Consider the following 20,856-nt stretch of genomic DNA (forward strand, 5'->3'; position numbering starts at 1 on the left):
CTTCGTCGATAATAACTCCAGGACCGAGAGCCACGATACGGAAAACCTTCCAGAGATGCCGCCGCCAATCCCATCTCGGGGGATTCAGGAGATCGCCTCCGGCACCCTGCCGGAGAGGGGAATCATCTCCCGGAGGACTCTTCATCGCCATGGTCGCCTCCGGAGTGATGAGTGAGTAGTTCACCCCTGGACTATGGGTCCATAGCAGTAGCTAGATGGTCGTCTTCTCCTAATTGTGCTATCATTGTTGGATCTTGTGAGCTGCCTAACATGATCAAGATCATCTATCTGTAATGCTATATGTTGTGTTTGTTGGGATCCGATGAATAAGTGAATGCTATGTTATGTTGATTATCAATATCATCTATGTGTTGTTTATGATCTTGCATGCTCTCCGTTGCTAGTAGAGGCTCTGGCCAAGTTGATACTTGTAACTCCAAGAGGGAGTATTTATGCTCGATAGTGGGTTCATGTCTCCATTAAATCTGGGGGAGTGACAGAAACCTCTAAGGTTGTGGATGTGCTGTTGCCACTAGGGATAAAACATCAATGCTATGTCTAAGGATATATTCGTTGATTACATTACGCACCATACTTAATGCAATTGTCTGTTGTTTGCAACTTAATACTGGAGGGGGTTCGGATGATAACCTGAAGGTGGACTTTTTAGGCATAGATGCATGCTGGATAGCGGTCTATGTACTTTGTCGTAATGCCCAATTAAATCTCACACTACTCATCATAACATGTATGTGCATGGTCATGCCCTCTTTATTTGTCAATTGCCCAACTGTAATTTGTTCACCCAACATGCTTATTCTTATGGGAGAGACACCACTAGTGAACTGTGGACCCCGGTCCATTCTTTTAATCGAATACAATCTACTGCAATACTTGTTCTACTGTTTTCTGCAAACAATCATCATCCACACTATACATCTAATCCTTTGTTACAGCAAGCCGGTGAGATTGACAACCTCACTGTCACGTTGGGGCAAAGTAATTTGGTTGTGTTGTGCAGGTTCCACGTTGGCGCCGGAATCCCTGGTGTTGCACCGCACTACACTCCGCCACCATCAACCTTCAACGTGCTTCTTGGCTCCTACTGGTTTGATAAACCTTGGTTTCTTACTGAGGGAAAACTTGCCGCTGTACGCATCACACCTTCCTCTTGGGGTTCCCAACGGACACATGCTGTACGTGTATCACACTACAATGCAACAAAATTAAGATAAGGAGAGGTTGCTACAGTAGTAACGACTTCCAAGACTTAAATATAAAACAAAATTACTGTAGAAAAATCATGGGTTGTCTCCCATAAGCGCTTTTCTTTAACGCCTTTCAGCTAGGCGCAGAAAGTGTGTATCAAGTGTTATCAAGAGATGAAACATCAACATCATAATTTGTCACATTAGGTATGTTAGATGCTCCGTTATCTATAGTGGTATTAAGAGCTTTATCAATCTTAGGCCTATAATGGTTTTTTGGTTTAGGCACCTTAGAGACATACATGAACTTTTGCTCCTTACCCACGTAAGATTTCTCCTTAAACTTAATAGAAGAAAAAGTTGAACCCAAGGTTCCCATAGCTTCTTCAAGTTCACTAATCCTTTGGGTTTGATTATCATGAATAGCACAAGCTTCTAAGATGGCAATTCTCTCATTAATTCCACCTAGAGATTTATCAAGTTTATCAGTGCTATCAAGTAATACTCCCAAATTAGTCTCAATACTTGGAAGATTTTGCTCTATGGTCTCCAACTTTTTCATGACATCTTCAAGAGAGACTTCAATTTTAACTTTATTAATAGGTAGTATTCCAAATAGACTCTCAATAATGCAACTAGCTTCTAAAGCGGGAGTGCCTAGGAAATTACCTCCCGCAAGACAATCAAGAACATACCTATTCCAGCTAGAGATACCAACATAAAAATTCCTGAGTAGGATAGTGGTGGAGTGTTTCTTAGTGCACCTATTATGAGCATCACTAATTCTATACCAAGCATCTTTTAAACATTCTCCCCCTTGTTGCTTAAACGAACGAACTTCAACTTCAGGATTACTCATTTTAGCAATAGTAAATAAAGCAAACTAGATAAAGTAAATGCGAGTAACTAATTTTTTGTGTTTTTAATATGGAGATCAAGACAGTAAATAAAGTAAAGCTAGCAACTAATTTTTTTGTATTTTGTTTTAGTGCAGCAAACAAAGTAGTAAATAAAAGTAAAGCAAGACAAAAACAAAATAAAGAGATTGGAGGTGGAGACTCCCCTTGCAGCGTGTCTTGATCTCCCCGGCAACGGCGCCAGAAAAAGAGCTTGATACGCGTACATCACGCGTCCGTTGGGAACCCCAAGAGGAAGGTGTGATGCGTATAGCAGCAAGTTTTCCCTCAGTAAGAAACCAAGGTTTATCGAACCAGTAGGAGCCAAGAAGCACGTTGAAGGTTGATGGCGGCGGAGTGTAGTGCGGTGCAACACCAGGGATTCCGGTGCCAACGTGGAACCTGCACAACACAATCAAATTACTTTGCCCCAACGTGACAGTGATGTTGTCAATCTCACCGGCTTGCTGTAACAAAGGATTAGATGTATAGTGTGGATGATGATGTTTGCAGAGAACAGTAGAACGAGTATTGCAGTAGATTGTATTCGATGTAAAGAATGGACCGGGGTCCACAGTTCACTAGTGGTGTCTCTCCCATAAGATAAATAGCATGTTGGGTGAACAAATTACAGTTGGGCAATTAACAAATAAAGAGGGCATGACCATGCACATACATGTTATGATGAGTATTGTGAGATTTAATTGGGCATTACGACAAAGTACATAGACCGCTATCCAGCATGCATCTATGCCTAAAAAGTCCACCTTCAGGTTATCATCCGAACCCCCACCAGTATTAAGTTGCAAACAACAGACAATTGCATTAAGTATGGCGTGTAATGTAATCAACAAATACATCCTTAGACATAGCATTGATGTTTTATCCCTAGTGGCAACAGCACATTCACAACCTTAGAACTTTCTGTCATTGTCCCAGATTTAATGGAGGCATGAACCCACTATCGAGCATAAATACTCCCTCTTGGAGTTACAAGTAACGACTTGGCAAGAGCCTCTACTAATAACGGAGAGCATGCAAGATCATAAACAACACATAGATGATAGATTGATAATCAACATAACATAGCATTCATTATTCATCGGATCCCAACAAACGCAACATGTAGCATTACAAATAGATGATCTTGATCATGTTAGGCAGCTCACAAGATCCATCAATGATAGCACAATTAGGAGAAGACGACCATCTAGCTACTGCTATGGACCCATAGTCCAGGGGTGAACTACTCACACATCACTCCGGAGGCGACCATGGCGGTGAAGAGTCCTCCGGGAGATGATTCCCCTCTCCGGCAGGGTGCCGGAGGCGATCTCCTGAATCCCCCGAGATGGGATTGGCGGCGGCGGCGTCTCTGGAAGGTTTTCCGTATCGTGGCTCTCGGTACTGGGGTATTCGCGACGAAGACTTTAAGTAGGCGGAAGGGCGGAGTCGGAGGGCTGACGAGGGGGCCACACACTAGGGCCGCGCGGGCCCCTCCTAGGCCGCGCCGCCCTAGTGTGGCGGCGCCTCGTCGCCCCACTTCGGTTCCCTTTCGGTGTTCTGGAAGCTTCGTGAAAAAATAGGCCCCTGGGCATTGATTTCGTCCAATTCCGAGAATATTTCCTTACAAGGATTTCTGAAACCAAAAACAGCAGAAAACAGCAACTGGCTCTTCGGCATCTCGTTAATAGGTTAGTGCCAGAAAATGCATAAATATGACATAAAGTATGTATAAAACATGTGTGTATCATCATAAAACAAGCATGGAACATGAGAAATTATCGATACGTTGGAGACGTATCACTCATCAGCTCAAGGTAGGCTAGTTCGTCACCTTCAGAAGGGTGTCCTCCTTGGAGTACAGTGTGGTCATCTTCGACCACACCTGCAGTGAGGTGGTGAGAAGGTGCCCGTACCATTGCGATGACACCAGGTGCGTCGTCTCCGAGCACCATGTCTGAAGCTAACCTGGTACCATGTCGTGTCTAGTGTGTTGAACTATGATCCTGTCTGCCGTGTTCAGAACTATGATCGTGTCTGCAAAATGTTGTGCCGTGAACTTGTGTCTTCTATGATCACTGCTTATCTGTCATCTATTATTGTGTTCTTACTTATGATGTTGATCACTGGTAACCTCACCACTGAAGGGAAGAGGTTACCATAACCGGATTATGGGTTGCAACCAAACAGCAGGGCGCCGTTCTGGGCTCCTACAAGCCATGAAAACCGACCTACCAAACGGCCAGAGCCCAAATCTTCATGGGGCCAAAAAATCTCCGTGCAGGCCACCAAACAAAGTCGCTTTTATGGCCCATGACCCGTCTTGGACGCGCAGGGGGCTCCTTCCCGTTGCGCCAGTGATGCAGGAAATCGGCCCAAGCAACGAAACACGCCCTTAAACTTTGGGAAATCTTTTCAAAATATACAACCAAACGAGCTATTTTCTTCTCACTGGAAGCCACAAACGACAGGTAAGCAACCAACCACGCCCAAAAGAGCTGTGTGTGCAGGGGCAGACTACACCAAGCTACATCTCGACATTTTCAGAGTTAGGGCATCTCCAGCGGCACGACGCAAACGGTCTCTGAGCGACCGTTTTCGTCCGCCGTGACCGGAAATGCGTCTGGCACCACCTCCAGCGGGGCGACGCAAAGTGACCGGACCGTCCGCGGAGACGCAAACCTGGCCCAAATATGCGCCTCGGATGCGTCTCCGTGGATGCTCCGCGGACGCCGAAAGTGTCCGCTCGCGTCTGGCGGACGTTTCGCCGGGCCCGCCTAGCAGCGACTCTTCGTCGATGCGTCTTCTCAAACGCGCCAGCGACTGCGCCGCTGCATCGCTTCGGTAGTCTGCGCCATGTTAATGGCAATGCCTCGGCTACCGAGCTGCCGCAGCCCACCTCCGCCAACCACGTTAATGGCGACGCCACGCGTCCCGCGGCCACCGCATGCCTCCGGCCTATATAAAGGGGGCGCACGTTCTTCTTCCTCATCCACTCCTCCAAAGAAACCCTAGCTGCCACAAAGCTCGACCGTAGCGCCGCCTAAGTGTTCCTGCGACGCAGCCAGGCCCGCGAGGAATTCCATGGTCGGTCCTGGTGGCCGGCAAGGCAGTCGGGGCCGCGGCCCTGGGTGCCCCCATGGCCGGGGCAGGGGCCGCCGTGGTAGAGCATCTACGACCCCACGCTCACCGTCGCCTGCGCCCTCCTCGTCCTCGTAGGAGGAGCGCTGCTTCGAGTTCCTCCTCCGCATGGACGACGACCCACTCGGCATCAAGCGGCCCCTGGACAAGTTCGCCGAGTTCGTCGATGGTGTCGAGCCGACGCATTTGCAGCTACGGGAGGCCAGCTGAAACTTCTGTCGCTGGACCGTGGAGGTCCTGTTTGACGGGCAGGGCAAGATGTACCTGCACATGGGGTTGGACAAGTTCGCCCGTGACCTCGCGCTCGAGCCGGCTGCAAGCTCACCTTCCTCTACGAGGAGGACGGCGAGATGATCGTCAAAGTGTTCGATGACACAGCCTGCCGCAGGCACTACCACACCGGCGAATCCAGCTCGGACACCGATAGTTAGAACTTAGAATGTTCTTTCTTTGCAGCTGATACGTCTCCAACGTATCGATAATGTCTTATGTTCCATGCCACATTATTGATGATATCTACATGTTTTATGCATACTTTATGTCATATTTATGCATTTTCCGGAACTAACCTATTGACGAGATGCCGAAGTGCCAGTTCCTGTTTTCTGCTGTTTTTGGTTTCAGAAATCCTAGTAAGAAAATATTCTCGGAATTGGACGAAATCAACGCCCAGAATCTTAAAATCCCACGAAGCTTCCAGAACAACCGAGAGTCGCCAGAGGGGAGCCCTGGGGGGCCCACACACCAGGCTGGCGTGGCCAGGAGGTGGGCCGCGCCCCCCTAGTGTGTCACCGCTTCGTCAGCCCTCCGACTCCGCCTCTTCGCCTATTTAAAGGTCCCTGAGCTAAATCTTCGATACGGAAAAGCCACGGTACGAGAAACCTTCCAGAGCCGCCGCTATCGCGAAGCCAAGATCTGGGGGACAGGAGTCTCTGTTCCGGCACGCCGCCGGGACGGGGAAGTGCCCCCGGAAGGCTTCTCCATCGACACCGCTGCCATCTCCACCGCCATCTTCATCACCGCTGCTGTCTCCCATGAGGAGGGAGTAGTTCTCCATCGAGGCTAAGGGCTGTACCGGTAGCTATGTGGTTAATCTCTCTCCTATGTACTTCAATACAATAATCTCATGAGCTGCCTTACATGATTGAGATTCATATGATGATGCTTGTAATCTAGATGTCATTATGCTAGTCAAGTGGATTTTACTTATGTGATCTCCGGAGACTCCTTGTCCCACGTGTGTAAAGGTGACAGTGTGTGCACCGTGTGGGTCTCTTAGGCTATATTTCACAGAATACTTATTCACTGTTATGAATAGCATAGTGAAGTGCTTATTTATATCCCTTTATGATTGCAATGTGTTTGTATCACTATTCATCTATGTGCTACTCTAGTGATGTTATTAAAGTAGTCTATTCCTCCTGCACGGTGTAAAGGTGACAGTGTGTGCATCGTGTAGTACTTGGCGTAGGTTATGATTGTGAGCTCTTGTAGATTATGAAGTTAACTATTGCTATGATAGTATTGATGTGATCTATTCCTCCTTTCGTAGCGTGAAGGTGACAGTGTGCATGCTATGTTAGTACTTGGTTTGGTTGTGTTGATCTGTCGTGCACTCTAAGGTTATTTAAATATGAACATTGAATATTGTGGAGCTTGTTAACTCCGGCATTGAGGTTTCGTGTAATCCTACACAATTAGTGGTGTTCATCATCCAACAAGAGAGTGTAGAGTCTAGCATCTATTTATTTATTCTGTTATGTGATCAATGTTAAGAGTGTCCACTAGTGAAAGTATGATCCCTAGGCCTTGTTTTCAAATACTGCAATCATCGCTTTTGTTCGTTCTACCGCATCTCATCTTTCTGCAATATTCCCACCATCAACCACACGCCAGTTGTAGCAGCAAGCTATTTTCTGGTGCCGTTACTACTGCTCATATTCATTCATACCACTTGTATTTCACTATCTCTTCGCCGAACTAGTGCACCTATACATCTGACAAGTGTATTGGGTGTATTGGGACACAAGAGACTTCTTGCATTGTGATCGCAGGGTTGCTTGAGAGGGATATCTTTGACCTCTTCCTCCCTAGGTTCGATAAACCTTGGGTGATCCACTTAAGGAAAACTTGCTGCTGTTCTACAAACCTCTGCTCTTGGAGGCCCAACACTGTCTACAAGAATAGAAGCACCCGTAGACATCAGCAGCGAATCTGGCTACGGGCCTAACGAAGCCAGTAGTGGAGGTCTCTGTTGGTTCTACCGGGCACCGTCTCCTCCCGGTAGAACCAACAAGGGCACCGTCTCCTCCCGCTGGATTTTCTAGTTTGGGTGATTGGGTGTGCCCTCAAATGTTTTTTCTTGGCAGCGAACATACGGAAATCAACACAACTGGTTTCTTTTTTTTAATATTATATTTGTGTCAACCATGGTTCAAACTATATGTTAGTTTGTGTAAACCATAATCCAAATTATGTGTTAGTTTGTGTAAAATCATGTTTCAATATATAATATTTGGATTTATGTTTATATGGAGAAGAGAAAAAAAACAAGAAAAAAAATAAATGCCTCGCCCCGCTGGAGCAGCCCCCAGAAGCAAACGAACGCGCGGATAAAAACGGTCATTTTAGCATCCGCAGCTCGAGGCAAACGAACGCTCGCGGACATTAAAATGCTTCACGCCGGCTGGAGATGCTTTTTTTTTTTTCGAAACTTCAGGGCTTGTGGCGCATCATTTTTTTTCTAGAGGAACGTGCACCTTTATTAGTTACCAGAAGATCTACCGTTCGTCACGAACCACCCCCGAGACTGAGTGAGCGCAGGGCGAGCGCTCTCCAACCGACCCGGAGTGGCGTCGACGCGGCCGCCGCCGGCGACGTGGTGCCCGACTTACCGCGGCGGAATGGAGATCCGCGCCGCCGCCGAGAACGTCCTCCCCGGGCGGAGCCACGGCGGCAAGCGCTTCTGCTTCCTACTCCGCCTCCGCCGCCGCCTCGGCCTCGGCATCACCTCTCAACGCGGCCTCGCGCTGGCGCTCACCGAGCACGGCAAGAAGCCGCCCGCCGAGCCCGACAAGAAGCGGCGCGGTCTGAAGCTCCTCCGCTTCCTGCGGAGCAGGCTCGCGCGAGCGTCGCGGCTCCCCTCCGTTCTGCGGCGCAAGAACAAGAAGCCACCGCTACCGCCTCCGCCGCCGTCACCGCCCCGCGCCGCCCTTGCCAATTCGGGTCCTCGCACTGCGGCGATCCCTTCTCTCTTGGTTCGCCCAAGCTAGTGCCTCTAATTACCGACCTATTTTATCAAATTTCTTGGTCTGACATTCTTGTTCCTTATTATCTACGCTCTCGCAGAAGACTCTTGCGATGATGCGGCCGGCGAAGACGACGGTGCTTTGCATCCTCGCCGGGTTCGCGGTCTCCGCGGCTTCCATCTCGGCGCTTCGCCTCATGGTACACTGCTACACCCTGCCCCTCCTACACTCGTGCTACATTTAGCTCTGCGGACTTATTGCAAGATCTTGTTCTGCATGATTTTTTGCAAGAAACAGGCGCATCATTTAGATTGGGTTCTGATCTCTCATCTAATCTTGCAGGCCGGATTCATGATACCGAGTGCGAACTGCACATTATGGAGATGTTTCTTCGCAGAGAAATTCCTCCAGTTCATGGGGCCTCCTCTCTTTGAGTGGCTCTCCAGGATTAGCCTGAAACTTGTCAAGTTCTTGGATTCTCCTGCTCTCTGTGAGTGGCTCGCGCTCCCGAAGCTTACTCTGAAGTGGTTCTTTAACAAGTAGAAATTTCTGTAGTACTAAGAGCAAATGTAATTTGGTCCTGTTTATTATATTTACTGAGCTGCTCGATTATCCGAATGAGGACCATGTAAAATATTCATGGAACAAGAATCACATTTGCATAGTCAGTGTGATCTAAATACGTGCACAGCAATAGTTGTTCTATTTCTTGCACAATGGGAATCATTGTGAATGTTGAAGTCCAGACATGCCATGTCCGGTAGATTTTCCAGCCCTGTAAGCAGAACTTACCAAATATCTACGAGCAAACAGTATCTCAAATTTTCGACAAAACTTACCACTCTCAAACCAGCAACAGAGTAAAGGATCAATATATCTTACTATGGGACATAAACATAATCGAGAGTCAGGTCAGTTTCATACACAAATGACGTGCAATGTATGCGACTAAGACCTAATAATTTGTGGACAGCTCTTTTCTCCTATAGAAACAATGAGTGCTGAGTTTACTAGATTAGGATCGAATCTTGACAGGAACTGTGCGTGGCTGTTTCTACATTCCTGTGTATGTTTCCCCTTCAATAACGCGCAGCGTAGTGCCACGGAAAGATTAGGAAATCTTGACACGGAAATATGATGTTGTTGCTTAGAGCTAGCAAAGGAGGAACACCCCGGTCCCATCCTCGGTGGCTTTGCGGAAGAACAGAGTGCTGGCCACGCATCAATGCATGCAGCAACGTACCATCGGGTGCGTGCCTGCCCTCAAGAGCAGATGTGGAAAATTCAATTGTTTCTTGTTTCTTGTACCGTGAGGTTCACAAACATATACTGTATTACAAAGATGAAACCGAGTGAAAAGGTATTACCATAAATACTCAGTGAAAGTGAATGTGACAGTCCACAAAAGAGTTTATGAGCTACTCCCTCCGTTCCTCTTTATAAGATGTTTGCCAAAACGTTTTATGAAAACGGTTTTGCTATGTCTCAGTCAACCGAGATTTTATTAAGTCTAAGTCAGTTACAAAAATGTGCCTTGAGTTGCACTTTTTTGTTAAAAAAGTGCAATTATACGGTTTTACTATGTCTCAGTCAACTGAGATTTTCTTAAGTCTAAGTCACCTACAAAAATGTGCCTTGAGTTGCACTTTTTTGTTAAAAAAGTGCAATTGCACTTTTCTGATAGAAATGTGCAACTGAACCGAGTTGCACTTTTCTTTAAACTGTAGTTGCACTTTTCTGAGTTAACTGAGACTTAAGAAAATCTCGGTCGACGTAGGCACACCCTTATGAAAAAAGAACAGAGGTAGGCATATGCAAGAATGCAACGAAAGATAGTTGCGTGCATCTAACGATATGTGCATCATTATGTGCATCTAACGATATTTTGCCAAACCTACTTTTTTAAAAATCGTGACGATCTTTATATTTAATTGTGGTTGAAAATTATATTTAGGGCCCCGTTTGGGGACGTGACTAGGAACAATTGTCCCACAAGATGGTACCACCAAGCGGTGTCTCTCATTCGATCAATCCGGTGCTTTTGCCGGAACGCAACTGGAGATTCTTTTAGGACTAATTGTAACACTATGTCTATGATTTAATAAAGCTCACGAGTTCTAAAAAATGATTACCGTTATAACTACCCTGTGTTAGAATATGTATTAGGGCCGGGCCTTTTATTTTTTGTTTTTGACCCAATACGTCTGTGTGTTGGAGTCCTTTCATTGTACAAAACCTAGCCGATTGTGGCACATAAATTAACACGAAACACGCAGGAGACGAACTTGACGTTTACCCTAAAACCACCGATATGGTATCAGAGCGAAGCTCTTCCCCGACAATCTAGCTGCCGCCGCCGCCGCCGCTGATCTTCAGCCGCCGCCGCCGTGAAAAGAAAAAAAAACCCTTGGCCATCGCCGCAGGTAACCTGCCGCGTCGCCCTTCAACAACAAGATCGACTGCCGCCACGCTGATCTGTTCAGCCGTCGCCGCCGTCACACATCGTCTACAAAATCGGATCGCTGCCATCGCTGTCTGTTCAGCCGTCGCCGCGGTCACCTCTACAATCCGATCGCCACCACCGCTGCTTGCCCAGCCGTCGTCGCCATCATACAACAAAAAAACCCTAGATCAATTCCACCATGAGTTCGTCGTCAAACTCGAGCTCTGGACTTGCCGCTGCTCTTGGTGCTCCACCTGCTCAGCAGCTCACACGGGGGAATTTCCTCCTATGGAAAGCGCTAGTCTTTCCAGCGTTCCGTGGTGCCAATGTGATGGCGCTGCTTGAAGGTACTGACGTAGCCCCGGCCAAGACAATTGAGGTTGAAGATGCAGAAAAGAAGAAAATTACAGTTGAGAATCCGGCCTATATTGGGTGGCTTGCTCGTGATCAGCAGGTCCTTCGGTTTCTTCTCAACACCTTGTCACCTGATATCCTGTCACACCTTCTTGATGTGAGTTCTACTGCTGAGGCGTGGTCTGCCATCAATGCCATGTTCAAGACAGCCTCAAGAACCAAAGCCCAGCATCTCCGGGAGAAATTGAATGACACAAAGAAGCTCTCTATGACAGCAGATGCATATTACACCAAGATGAAAGGCTTTGCTTCAGAATTATCAGCGCTCGGTAAGCCAGTTGAAGATGATGAGCTGCTTGGTTATTTGCTGCATGGCCTTGACAAGAGTGAATATAATGCCCTGATTACTTCTGTTAATGCAAATCCTGGCACTACACTTGATGATTTTTATGAGAAGCTCAGTTCCTATGATATGCGCAATGGTGTTGAAGAAAACGGAGAATTTGTCTCTTCTGCAAATCTTGCTCGCCGTAGCCGTGAGCAGCAGCAGCGCCGTGGTCGCACTCCACCCCCTCGTGGTCGGACTCCCGATCCTACTCCTTACCGTGGTGGTGGAGGTGGTGGTTACCGTGACAGGGATGATGACCGTGGCTACTGGCGTCGTGATGAGCGCCAGGGTGATCGCCGTGACGATCGGCGTGACAGACGCCGTGATGATGGTGGAGGTGACCGCCGCCGGTTTGATGATGGTGATCGTCGTCGCTATGATGGTGGCGGTCGTCGCTTTGATCGCACCCCCACTCCCTATGTGGACACCGACTGTCAGATATGCACTAAACATGGCCATCCTGCTAGCAAGTGTTGGTGGCGCTACTCAGATGACAAGAAGAACAAAGATGATCGTGAGAAGGGTGCTAATCTTGCCTCATATGGTGTTGACACAAACTGGTATACAGATACAGGGGCAACTGATCACATCACTGGCGAGCTAAACAAGCTTCTTATAGCCAACAAGTATCATGGTCAAGACACTGTTCGCACTGCTGAAGGAACATGTATGAACATTAGTCACATTGGTAATTCAACTTTGCGCACTCCTCATGGTTCGTTTGATCTTAAAAATATTCTTCATGTTCCTAACGCTTCCAAAAATCTGTTGTCAGTTCATCAATTTACCCTTGATAATCATGTCTTTATTGAGTTCCATCCTTTCTTTTTCTTAATCAAGGACCAAGCAACACGAAGAGTTCTGTTTAGAGGCCCCTGCTGGGGCGGTCTCTATCCCCTGGTGCCCATGTTCCATGAGACCGCCAAGCATGCTTTTATTTCAATAAAGCCATCATCCTCGACATGGCATCGCCGTTTAGGACATCCATCTTCATTTGTGGTTCAGCAAGTTCTTAGAAGAAATAAAATAGCTTACACCCCAGAGAGTACTCCATATGTTTGTGATCCTTGTCAGTTAGCCAAGAGTCATCAACTGCCGTATCCCATATCCTCTAGTGTTTCTACTGCTCCCTTGGAGCAAGTATTCTCTGATGTATGGGGTCCTGCTCCCCTCTCTGTGGGAAAACATGCATACTATGTAAGCTTTATCGATGATTTTAGTAAATTCACTTCGATTTATTTGCTCAAAAAGCGTTCTGATGTTTATCAAGCTTTTCTTAATTATCAGCAATATGTTGAACGCAAGTTTGATAGGAAAATTGTTACTATGCAAACTGATTGGGGAGGCGAGTACGAAAAACTCAATGGATTCTTCCAAAAAGTTGGCATTACACATCATGTATCCTGCCCTCATGCTCACCAACAAAATGGTTCAGCTGAAAGAAAACATCGCCATATAGTTGAAGTTGGTCTTGCATTGCTTGCTAATGCCTCTATGCCTCTTAAATTCTGGGATGAAGCTTTTATCACTGCCACCTTTCTCATAAATCTTCTACCTAGCAAAGTTCTCAATTTTGAAACACCCACCGAGCGTCTACTCCATGTCACACCCAATTATGATGCTCTTAGAACTTTTGGTTGTGCTTGCTGGCCTAACCTTCGTCCATACAATAAAAGAAAACTCGCTTTTCGGTCTAAACGGTGTGTGTTTCTTGGGTATAGCCCTCTCCATAAAGGTGTTAAATGTCTAGACATATCCACTGGTCGGATCTACATCTCTCGTGATGTCGTTTTTGATGAAAATGTCTTTCCGTTTGCCTCACTTCATCCCAATGCCGGTGCACTTCTTAAAAAAGAAATTCTACTTCTTCCATCTTCTATTTCTCATGAGAGTGCACATAGTTGTCATGACCATATTGTGCCTATTGTCTCTGTTACTAATGTGCAACAGGTAGATGAAGTCACAGAAGAAAACTGTGCTGAAAACAGAGAAGAAATAGCTACAGAAAATGATGCTGAAATTGCCTCAGAAACGGACGAAACGGGCACTGAAAGCGAGGAGGATTCGGCTGCACATTCCTCTGCTGCTGCTGATCCCGATGCACCGCGATCCGAGGAGGATTCGCCGGTCAGGTCACCTGCCGCGTCGCAGCGTCGCGGGCCCGCCACATGCAGCGAATCTCCAGCCGCAGACGCGCGTGGCGGACACACGCCTGGCGGGGACCATCAGCATGCGCCCAATGCCTCGCCTCCACGTGCCGCAGCAGGACAAGGTAGCCAGCGCCGGTCCCCGTCTGTCTCGTCTGTCTCCCTGTCGCCATCTCTGTCTTCTGGAGGATCGTCTGTGGCTGCTGCTCATGAGGGCGGAAATGCAACAAGTCCTGAAATTTCTGAACAATCAAATTCTTACAGCTCCTCAAGTTCTAGCTCGGATAATTCTGGTTCTCCAAATTCTGGTGCTGTTCCACCACCACCGTCACCTCCTGGAGTTCGCACTCGACTTCAGAAAGGTATACGCCATCCAAAGCAATATACTGACGGTACAATTCGATATGGTATGCTTTCCTCTACAGGTGAACCACATAATCTTACGGAAGCCATGAGTGACTCAAATTGGCGTCAAGCTATGGAGGAGGAATATAATGCTCTCATTGAGAACAAGACTTGGCATCTTGTTCCCCCGAGCAAAAATAAAAATTTGATTGATTGCAAATGGGTTTATCGCATAAAGAAGAAGGCAGATGGCTCTATTGATAGGTACAAGGCTCGACTAGTTGCAAAAGGATTTAAGCAAAGGTATGGTATTGACTATGAAGATACCTTCAGCCCTGTTGTTAAAATTGCCACTATCAGGATTGTTTTGTCTCTCTCTGTCTCTCGTGGTTGGAGTTTAAGGCAGCTAGATGTCAAGAACGCGTTCTACATGGTGTTCTGGAAGAGGAGGTTTACATGAAGCAACCCCCTGATTTTAAAAACTCTCACGCTCCGCATTATGTTTGCAAGCTTGATAAAGCCTTGTATGGATTGAAGCAGGCTCCTCGAGCCTGGTATTCTAGAATTAGTTCCAAGTTGTGTGAGTTTGGATTTAAACCGTCAAAGGCTGACACTTCTCTGTTTCTTCTCAACAAGTCAGGTATCACTATGTTCGTTCTGATTTATGTTGATGACATCATAGTTACTGGCTCCTCTGATCATGCTATTACTGCTCTTCTTCAAGACTTGAAAACAAACTTTGCTATTAAAGATTTGGGTGACTTACATTATTTTCTTGGAATTGAGGTGAAGAAGATCCACAATGGTTTACTTCTTACACAGGAGAAATATGCCACAGATTTACTTGACAAAGTTGGAATGCATGACTGCAAGCCTGCTCCTACTCCTTTGTCTTCATCTGAACAGTTGTCTTTGACAGATGGTACACCTCTTGGCTCTGAGGATAGTACTTAGTACAGGAGCATTGTTGGAGCTCTTCAGTATTTAACATTGACACGTCCTGACTTAGCTTTTTCAGTAAACAAGATATGTCAGTTCCTACATGCTCCAACTACAGAACATTGGACAGCTGCAAAACGTATTCTCAGATATGTCAAAGATACATTACAGCTTGGTATTACTTTTAGAAGGTCCTCATCAACCTTTTTAAGTGCTTTTACAGATGCAGATTGGACTGGCTGTCTAGATGATAGACGTTCTACAGGTGGTTTTGCTATATTTGTTGGACCAAATTTGGTTTCCTGGAGTGCTAGAAAGCAGGCTACAGTCTCAAGATCTAGTACTGAGGCAGAATATAAAGCTTTAGCCAACGCTACAACTGAACTAATTTGGGTTGAAGCTCTTCTTACTGAACTTGGAGTTAAACTCAAGGAAAAGCCAAGACTTTGGTGTGATAATCTTGGTGCAACCTATCTATCTGCAAATCCAGTGTTTCATGCCCGTACCAAGCATATCGAGATTGATTTTCACTTTGTCAGAGAAAGAGTTGCTAGTCAGAAGTTGGCAATTCAGTTCATTTCAAGTAAAGATCAAATAGCAGATGGTTTTACAAAGGCTCTTCCTGTACAGAAACTTAATGAATTCAAACGTAATCTAAACCTCTCAAATGGTTTAGATTAAGGGAGGGTGTTAGAATATGTATTAGGGCCGGGCCTTTTATTTCTTGTTTTTGACCCAATACGTCTGTGTGTTGGAGTCCTTTCATTGTACAAAACCTGGCCGATTGTGGCACATAAATTAACACGAAACACGCAGGAGACGAACCTGACGTTTACCCTAAAACCACCGATACCCTGATCTATCATTTCGCAATAATCACAAGCTTATAGAGGTAACATGGATGAATGCTGACATGGAGTTTAAACACTTGTTCAATTGTGTTTAAACACTTATTGAAAGGACATTAACCAATCCCCATCGTCTGGAAGTATATAACCTTATTTTTTGAAAGCATATCATTTGGTTTTACAAGGCATAATCTTGTCAAATGAGCTAACAGTTTAAGTCCTTCGCTGCAACATAGGCCCGATGGAAATTAGACCAACTTTTAAAATAAATATAGCAATATATATCACATCAAATTACTATTATTAAACTAGGTACTACATGTCAAGATAAATCTAGGAATATTAATTTACTGCCATAAATGCTACTTTTTAAAAAAGATTTGATCAAAGTTAATAAAATTTTATTTGATACAAACATAAACGTGCATTTATTTATGGACGGAGGAAGTAACTAAGAGAATCTGCACTTGATTGCTTAAACAGGTAAAATCGTAAAATAATCACTATTTTGTGCGTCAAGAAAAGTTCATCTTCGATGCCGTAAAATAGGCTAGATTGTAATTTTCAAGGCCCGCCTTAAAATGAGTCTCATATACATAAATTTTAAGGTGCCCGCTCTTATGGGATATGTTAGAGCATCTCCACCGGCGTCACCCAAATAGTCGTCGGCAGAGGCGCCGACACTTCCGTATGGGGACGTCGACACTATATTATCTATTTGGGAAGCTGTTCCCACACCGGTGCCCCCAAATCGGCGGCCTTGATAGAAGTTTTGATTTAAAATCACAAATAAAAGCATAGAAAATAGAATAAAGAGAAGAAACATTCCATTCCACAAACTAACACATAATTGGGAACCTGGTTTACACGAATATATAATTTGGAACATGGTTTTCCACAAACTAATACATAGTTTGAACCATGGTTGATACAAATGTAAAACATTGAAAAATAACTAAACCTAACTAGGCCGGTCATCGCAGGTTTCGTGTGTTCGTTGCCAAGAAAGAACACTCTCAGGCACACCCAGTCACCCAAACTGGAAAATCCAGCTATTGCCGGTGCCCCTATTGGTTCTTTCGACGAAGAACATCCAAAAACATGCGTGCCTATTTTCGCTGCGAAGAAACAACACTCAGTCGTCGTCCTCCTCGGCGATGTCGCCGTGGTAGTGGCGGCGACAACGCGTCTCGTCGAACACCTTGACGCTCATGTCCCCCTCGCCAAAGTAGGAGAACATGAGCACGAAGCCGGCTTCGAGGTGGTGGTAGCGCGCGAACTTCTTCCAGCCGATGTGGAGGTACATCTTGCCGCGCGTGTCGTAGATCACGTCCACAATCCACCGGCAGCAGTCACAGGCAGCCTCCCGCAGATGCAGCGAGCCCGGCTGGTCGCCAGCGACGAAGTTGGCGAACGTGTCCGGCAGCCTCTGGACGCCGTGTGGGTCGCCCTTGAGGACGATGATGAACTCGAACACCACTCGTCGCTCCTCCTCCTGCAGATCCAACAATGAATACGACGGCGTCGCAGGCGACGGCAAGCGTGCAGCTGTGCCGCGGCCACGACCACGACCACGGCCGCGACCTCGGCCTCGACCAGATATGGCGTCGTCTCTTCAGATGGTGGCGGCTAGGGTTGGGGAGAGAGGCGCTAGGGTTTGTGTGGGAGGGACGATGCGAGAGCGCCATCTTTATAGGCCGGAGGGAGGCGGGATTGCGGTGGCGCTCATTAACACCAGCACGGAGAGCTAGGCGCGACGGGACGGTTCCCTGCGTGTTTGCGGAAACTGCACCGCCGCTGCGCCTCAATAACTCCCGTCGCGAGGTAGACGACGGTTAGGTTAAAACTGAATGTGCCGCTGATGCGTTGACCTCGCCACTCCCCGCTGGCGTCGACTTTTGGGATGTGTGGCTGACAGGAGGCTCCCACGTCTAAATTTTCAGCCTCGCGAGACGCCGGCGCGCCCGATTCGCGCCCTTGGCCAAGAGGTCGGCACGGGATTGCCGGCGCTTCTTTTGGGCTCCAAAAAACGGTGGCGCCGTTTAGAGCGCGTCATGACTCATGTGAACCTATTTTCGCTTCCGACCTCCAAATCGCTATCGGGGGCGCCGGTGGAGATGCTCTTTTAAAGGTCAAGATTTGTTAGCTAGGGCCACCGGTACAAACCATTGGTCGCCGGACGTAATCCGGAAGGAATAGGGAAACCATAGACGGGTATAAACACGTCAGCGCATGTCCGAACCTAAGCTGAATCGGACGTTCGATCCCTAGTCGCTTCCTGATATACGTGCATCGATCTTGGATTGCTAGCTTTAACCGCACAGAACCTGCATCGAAACGCATTGGGTTTAGATCGAGCACCTTCCCGCGTCTCGTCTCGTACGTGTTTCGCTTTCGCCCCATGGACGACAGCTCCGACACGTCGTCGCCGGCCACCGGCTCCTCTTCGTCCTCCCACCGCTACCCTGATTGGGTGATGCTCGATCCCCACACCCGCCTCAACTACCCGAGACCCACCCTGGACTACCCTGAGGAGCACTTCCGCGCCACCCACGCGTACGCGGAGACCTTCAAGGGCGACCCTGTCCGCGTCTCCTTCCGCGCCGTGCCGCCGCCAGGGACCTCCCGCATCTACATTCGATGGACTCCTTCACCGGAAGAGGAGGAGGAGGAAAAGGAGGAGGAAGAAGAAGAAGAAGAAGAAGAAGAAGAAGAAGAAGAAGAAGAAGAAGAAGAAGAAGAAGAAGAAGAAGAGGAGGAGGAGGAAGAAGAAAAAGAAGAGGAGAAGGAGGAAGAGGAGGAGAAAGAGGAAGAGGAGGAGAAAGAAGAAGAAGAAGAAGAAGAAGAAGAACGTTGGGATCGGTCCTACGGAGGGGAACCCACGATCGTGGCTGCCAACGGCAACTCTATCCTTCTGCAGCTCACCACCCACCACATCCACAACAACGGCTCAGACTTCTTCGTCTACACGATCCGCTCCATCGGGCAGCAACCCTCACTCCAGCGTCTCCCCAGCTGCGACCACGAATTCAAAATCGGCAACCACTACCATGGGTTAGAGCACATGTTCCAGCTTCAAGGCATCGGTCTCCTATGCGACGCTGCTACCGGGGAATTCACGGTGGCCGACCTCATGGTTGTATCCAAACCGAACGCCTTCCACGACCAAGATCCTCCGGTGGAAGCCGGGCTCTGCATCTACCGCTCCTGTCGCCCCGAGGACGGCTGGAAGGCCACGCGGCCGCCGATCCGCCATGAGAGTGGGCAAGGCAGGGACCTGATCTTCTGGGAAACCGACGCGGTGGTTCCCTTCGGCGACTCCCTGTGCTACGTCGATTACTTCCGCGGCATCTTGTTCGTGGACGTGCTCAGCGTGTGCCCCCAGCTCTGGTACGTCCGGCTGCCCGTGAGCATCCCGGCTGCCGGTGACCCCGTCGATCGTAGTACTGGTGAACTCAAGGAGTGCCCCGACTCGTACCGAAGCGTGTGTGTCACCGTCACCGATGGTGGAGCCACCACCATGAAGTTCGTCGAGGTCGTCTCCTCCACCGTCTTCGTCTCCGGCAGCCGCGCACCCGCTTCCTCTTCGTTCGCCATCAATGTGTGGAAGCTTGTAAGGAAAGATAGCATGACAACATGGGAGAAAGAGACCTCCATGGAGGACACCGAGCTCTGGTCTCTGCAGGGCTACGGCGACCTCCTCCCGCGCGTCGCGCCGAAATTCCCCCTCGTGAGCATGAAGGAGCCCCAGGTCATCTGCTTCGTGCTGGGAGATAATCGTAACTTTAGGTCCGGGGACGCCGCCGACGGCGACGGTACATGGGTCATCGTGGTTGACATGTTGAGCAAGACCCTGCGATCGTCGTCGAGATACACCATTGCACTTATGAACTGCTTCGAAAGCGATGGCAACATGGCGTCTGCAAGCCTCTTTTATAATCGTCCGTTCATGGCTTGCGAGTTCTCCAGCTACCTGCACGTGCCTGAACAAAACAGGTAATGTGATATCGCTTCGCAAACATACGATCTCACACGCACGCCAGCGCAGAGACATGGTGTTTTGGCTCATATGTCTAAATAAACCTAGCTATTAAGAAAATTGCATTCTTAAGTTTATTTTAAAACGTTAAAAAATTATGAAGAAAAATTCTGGATGTGCATTTGGGCATTCTATGCTCACTCACAAAAGATTTTGGGATTTTTTTATGTGGTCTACGTAAAAAAGATAAAAACATGTCAGGTAAAAAGCTATTTTGAATCGCCAAAAATTGTATTTTATACACAGCCCATAAAAAATGTCATTTATTTGCGAAACTTAGTGTGTGAACATTGAATGTCAAGATGTACACCCAGATTTTATTTTTGGAATTTTTAGACATTTTGAAATATACTTTTTAGATAACGGCTGCATCTACACCTATTGAGTCAAAGAGGATTTCCTCGCCAGCTCCCTCTAGGTGTAACCATATCGTATGATGAAAATTTATTCTAAAACTGGGATTTGAAGGTAGTAGATTCGGTGTCGATATGGTTACTTAATTGATATATATATATATATATATATATATATATATATATATATATATATATATCTATATATATATATATATTATTTTTTTGTTAAAATGGTAAATTGCGTAAAGAACTTTCAGAAAAGGCATGGCCAGCTATTATCTATTGCTCATTTTCTGTTAAGGATGTGATCGACAGGGCCATGCTTTTATAATGCCAAATTTACATGTTACATATCGTTACTATCATTTTATGCCAAGCAGGACGGTCCAACTTTGTGCTATGGTTCCATTATGCTTCCATGCTAGATCTTATCACTCTTATCGCTACTATAATAAGATGAAATTTTGGGTCTTAACTTTGGAAAAATATGTGCATAATGAT

At 47.0% G+C, this 20,856-nt stretch overlaps 2 protein-coding genes across 2 annotated transcripts; both read left to right on the forward strand.

The window, feature by feature from the left end:
- The first annotated feature begins 8,007 nt into the window (after nt 1-8,007).
- On the forward strand, nt 8,008-9,176 carry LOC127338159 (uncharacterized). The gene is made up of 3 exons (XM_051364394.2): nt 8,008-8,505; nt 8,597-8,695; nt 8,839-9,176. Exons 1-3 carry the CDS (start codon nt 8,152-8,154, stop codon nt 9,037-9,039), a joined length of 654 nt encoding a protein of 217 aa, XP_051220354.1. The 5' UTR covers nt 8,008-8,151; the 3' UTR covers nt 9,040-9,176.
- A 1,962-nt stretch (nt 9,177-11,138) lies between these two features.
- On the forward strand, nt 11,139-15,793 carry LOC139837880 (uncharacterized). Its single transcript, XM_071827187.1, has 6 exons — nt 11,139-12,326; nt 13,632-14,190; nt 14,254-14,476; nt 14,714-14,727; nt 14,814-15,095; nt 15,192-15,793. The coding sequence occupies exons 1-6, from the start codon at nt 11,139-11,141 to the stop codon at nt 15,791-15,793; spliced, it is 2,868 nt and encodes a 955-aa protein (XP_071683288.1).
- The last annotated feature ends 5,063 nt before the right edge of the window (nt 15,794-20,856 follow it).

Source organism: Lolium perenne, chromosome 3 (genome assembly GCF_019359855.2).
Source record: "Lolium perenne isolate Kyuss_39 chromosome 3, Kyuss_2.0, whole genome shotgun sequence".
In the NCBI taxonomy this organism is placed as follows: domain Eukaryota; kingdom Viridiplantae; phylum Streptophyta; class Magnoliopsida; order Poales; family Poaceae; genus Lolium; species Lolium perenne.

Excerpts from the sequence above, each read along its gene's own strand:
- LOC127338159 (XM_051364394.2), top strand. The coding sequence starts at position 8,152 with ATGGAGATCCGCGCCGCCGCCGAGAACGTCCTCCCCGGGCGGAGCCAC. Across the intron at positions 8,506-8,596 it reads CGGCGATCCCTTCTCTCTTG|AAGACTCTTGCGATGATGCG; the intron begins GTTCGCCCAAGC and ends ACGCTCTCGCAG. Across the intron at positions 8,696-8,838 it reads TCTCGGCGCTTCGCCTCATG|GCCGGATTCATGATACCGAG; the intron begins GTACACTGCTAC and ends CTAATCTTGCAG.
- LOC139837880 (XM_071827187.1), top strand. The coding sequence starts at position 11,139 with ATGAGTTCGTCGTCAAACTCGAGCTCTGGACTTGCCGCTGCTCTTGGT. Across the intron at positions 12,327-13,631 it reads AGTATCATGGTCAAGACACT|GTAGATGAAGTCACAGAAGA; the intron begins GTTCGCACTGCT and ends AATGTGCAACAG. Across the intron at positions 15,096-15,191 it reads ACAGTTGTCTTTGACAGATG|TAAACAAGATATGTCAGTTC; the intron begins GTACACCTCTTG and ends TAGCTTTTTCAG.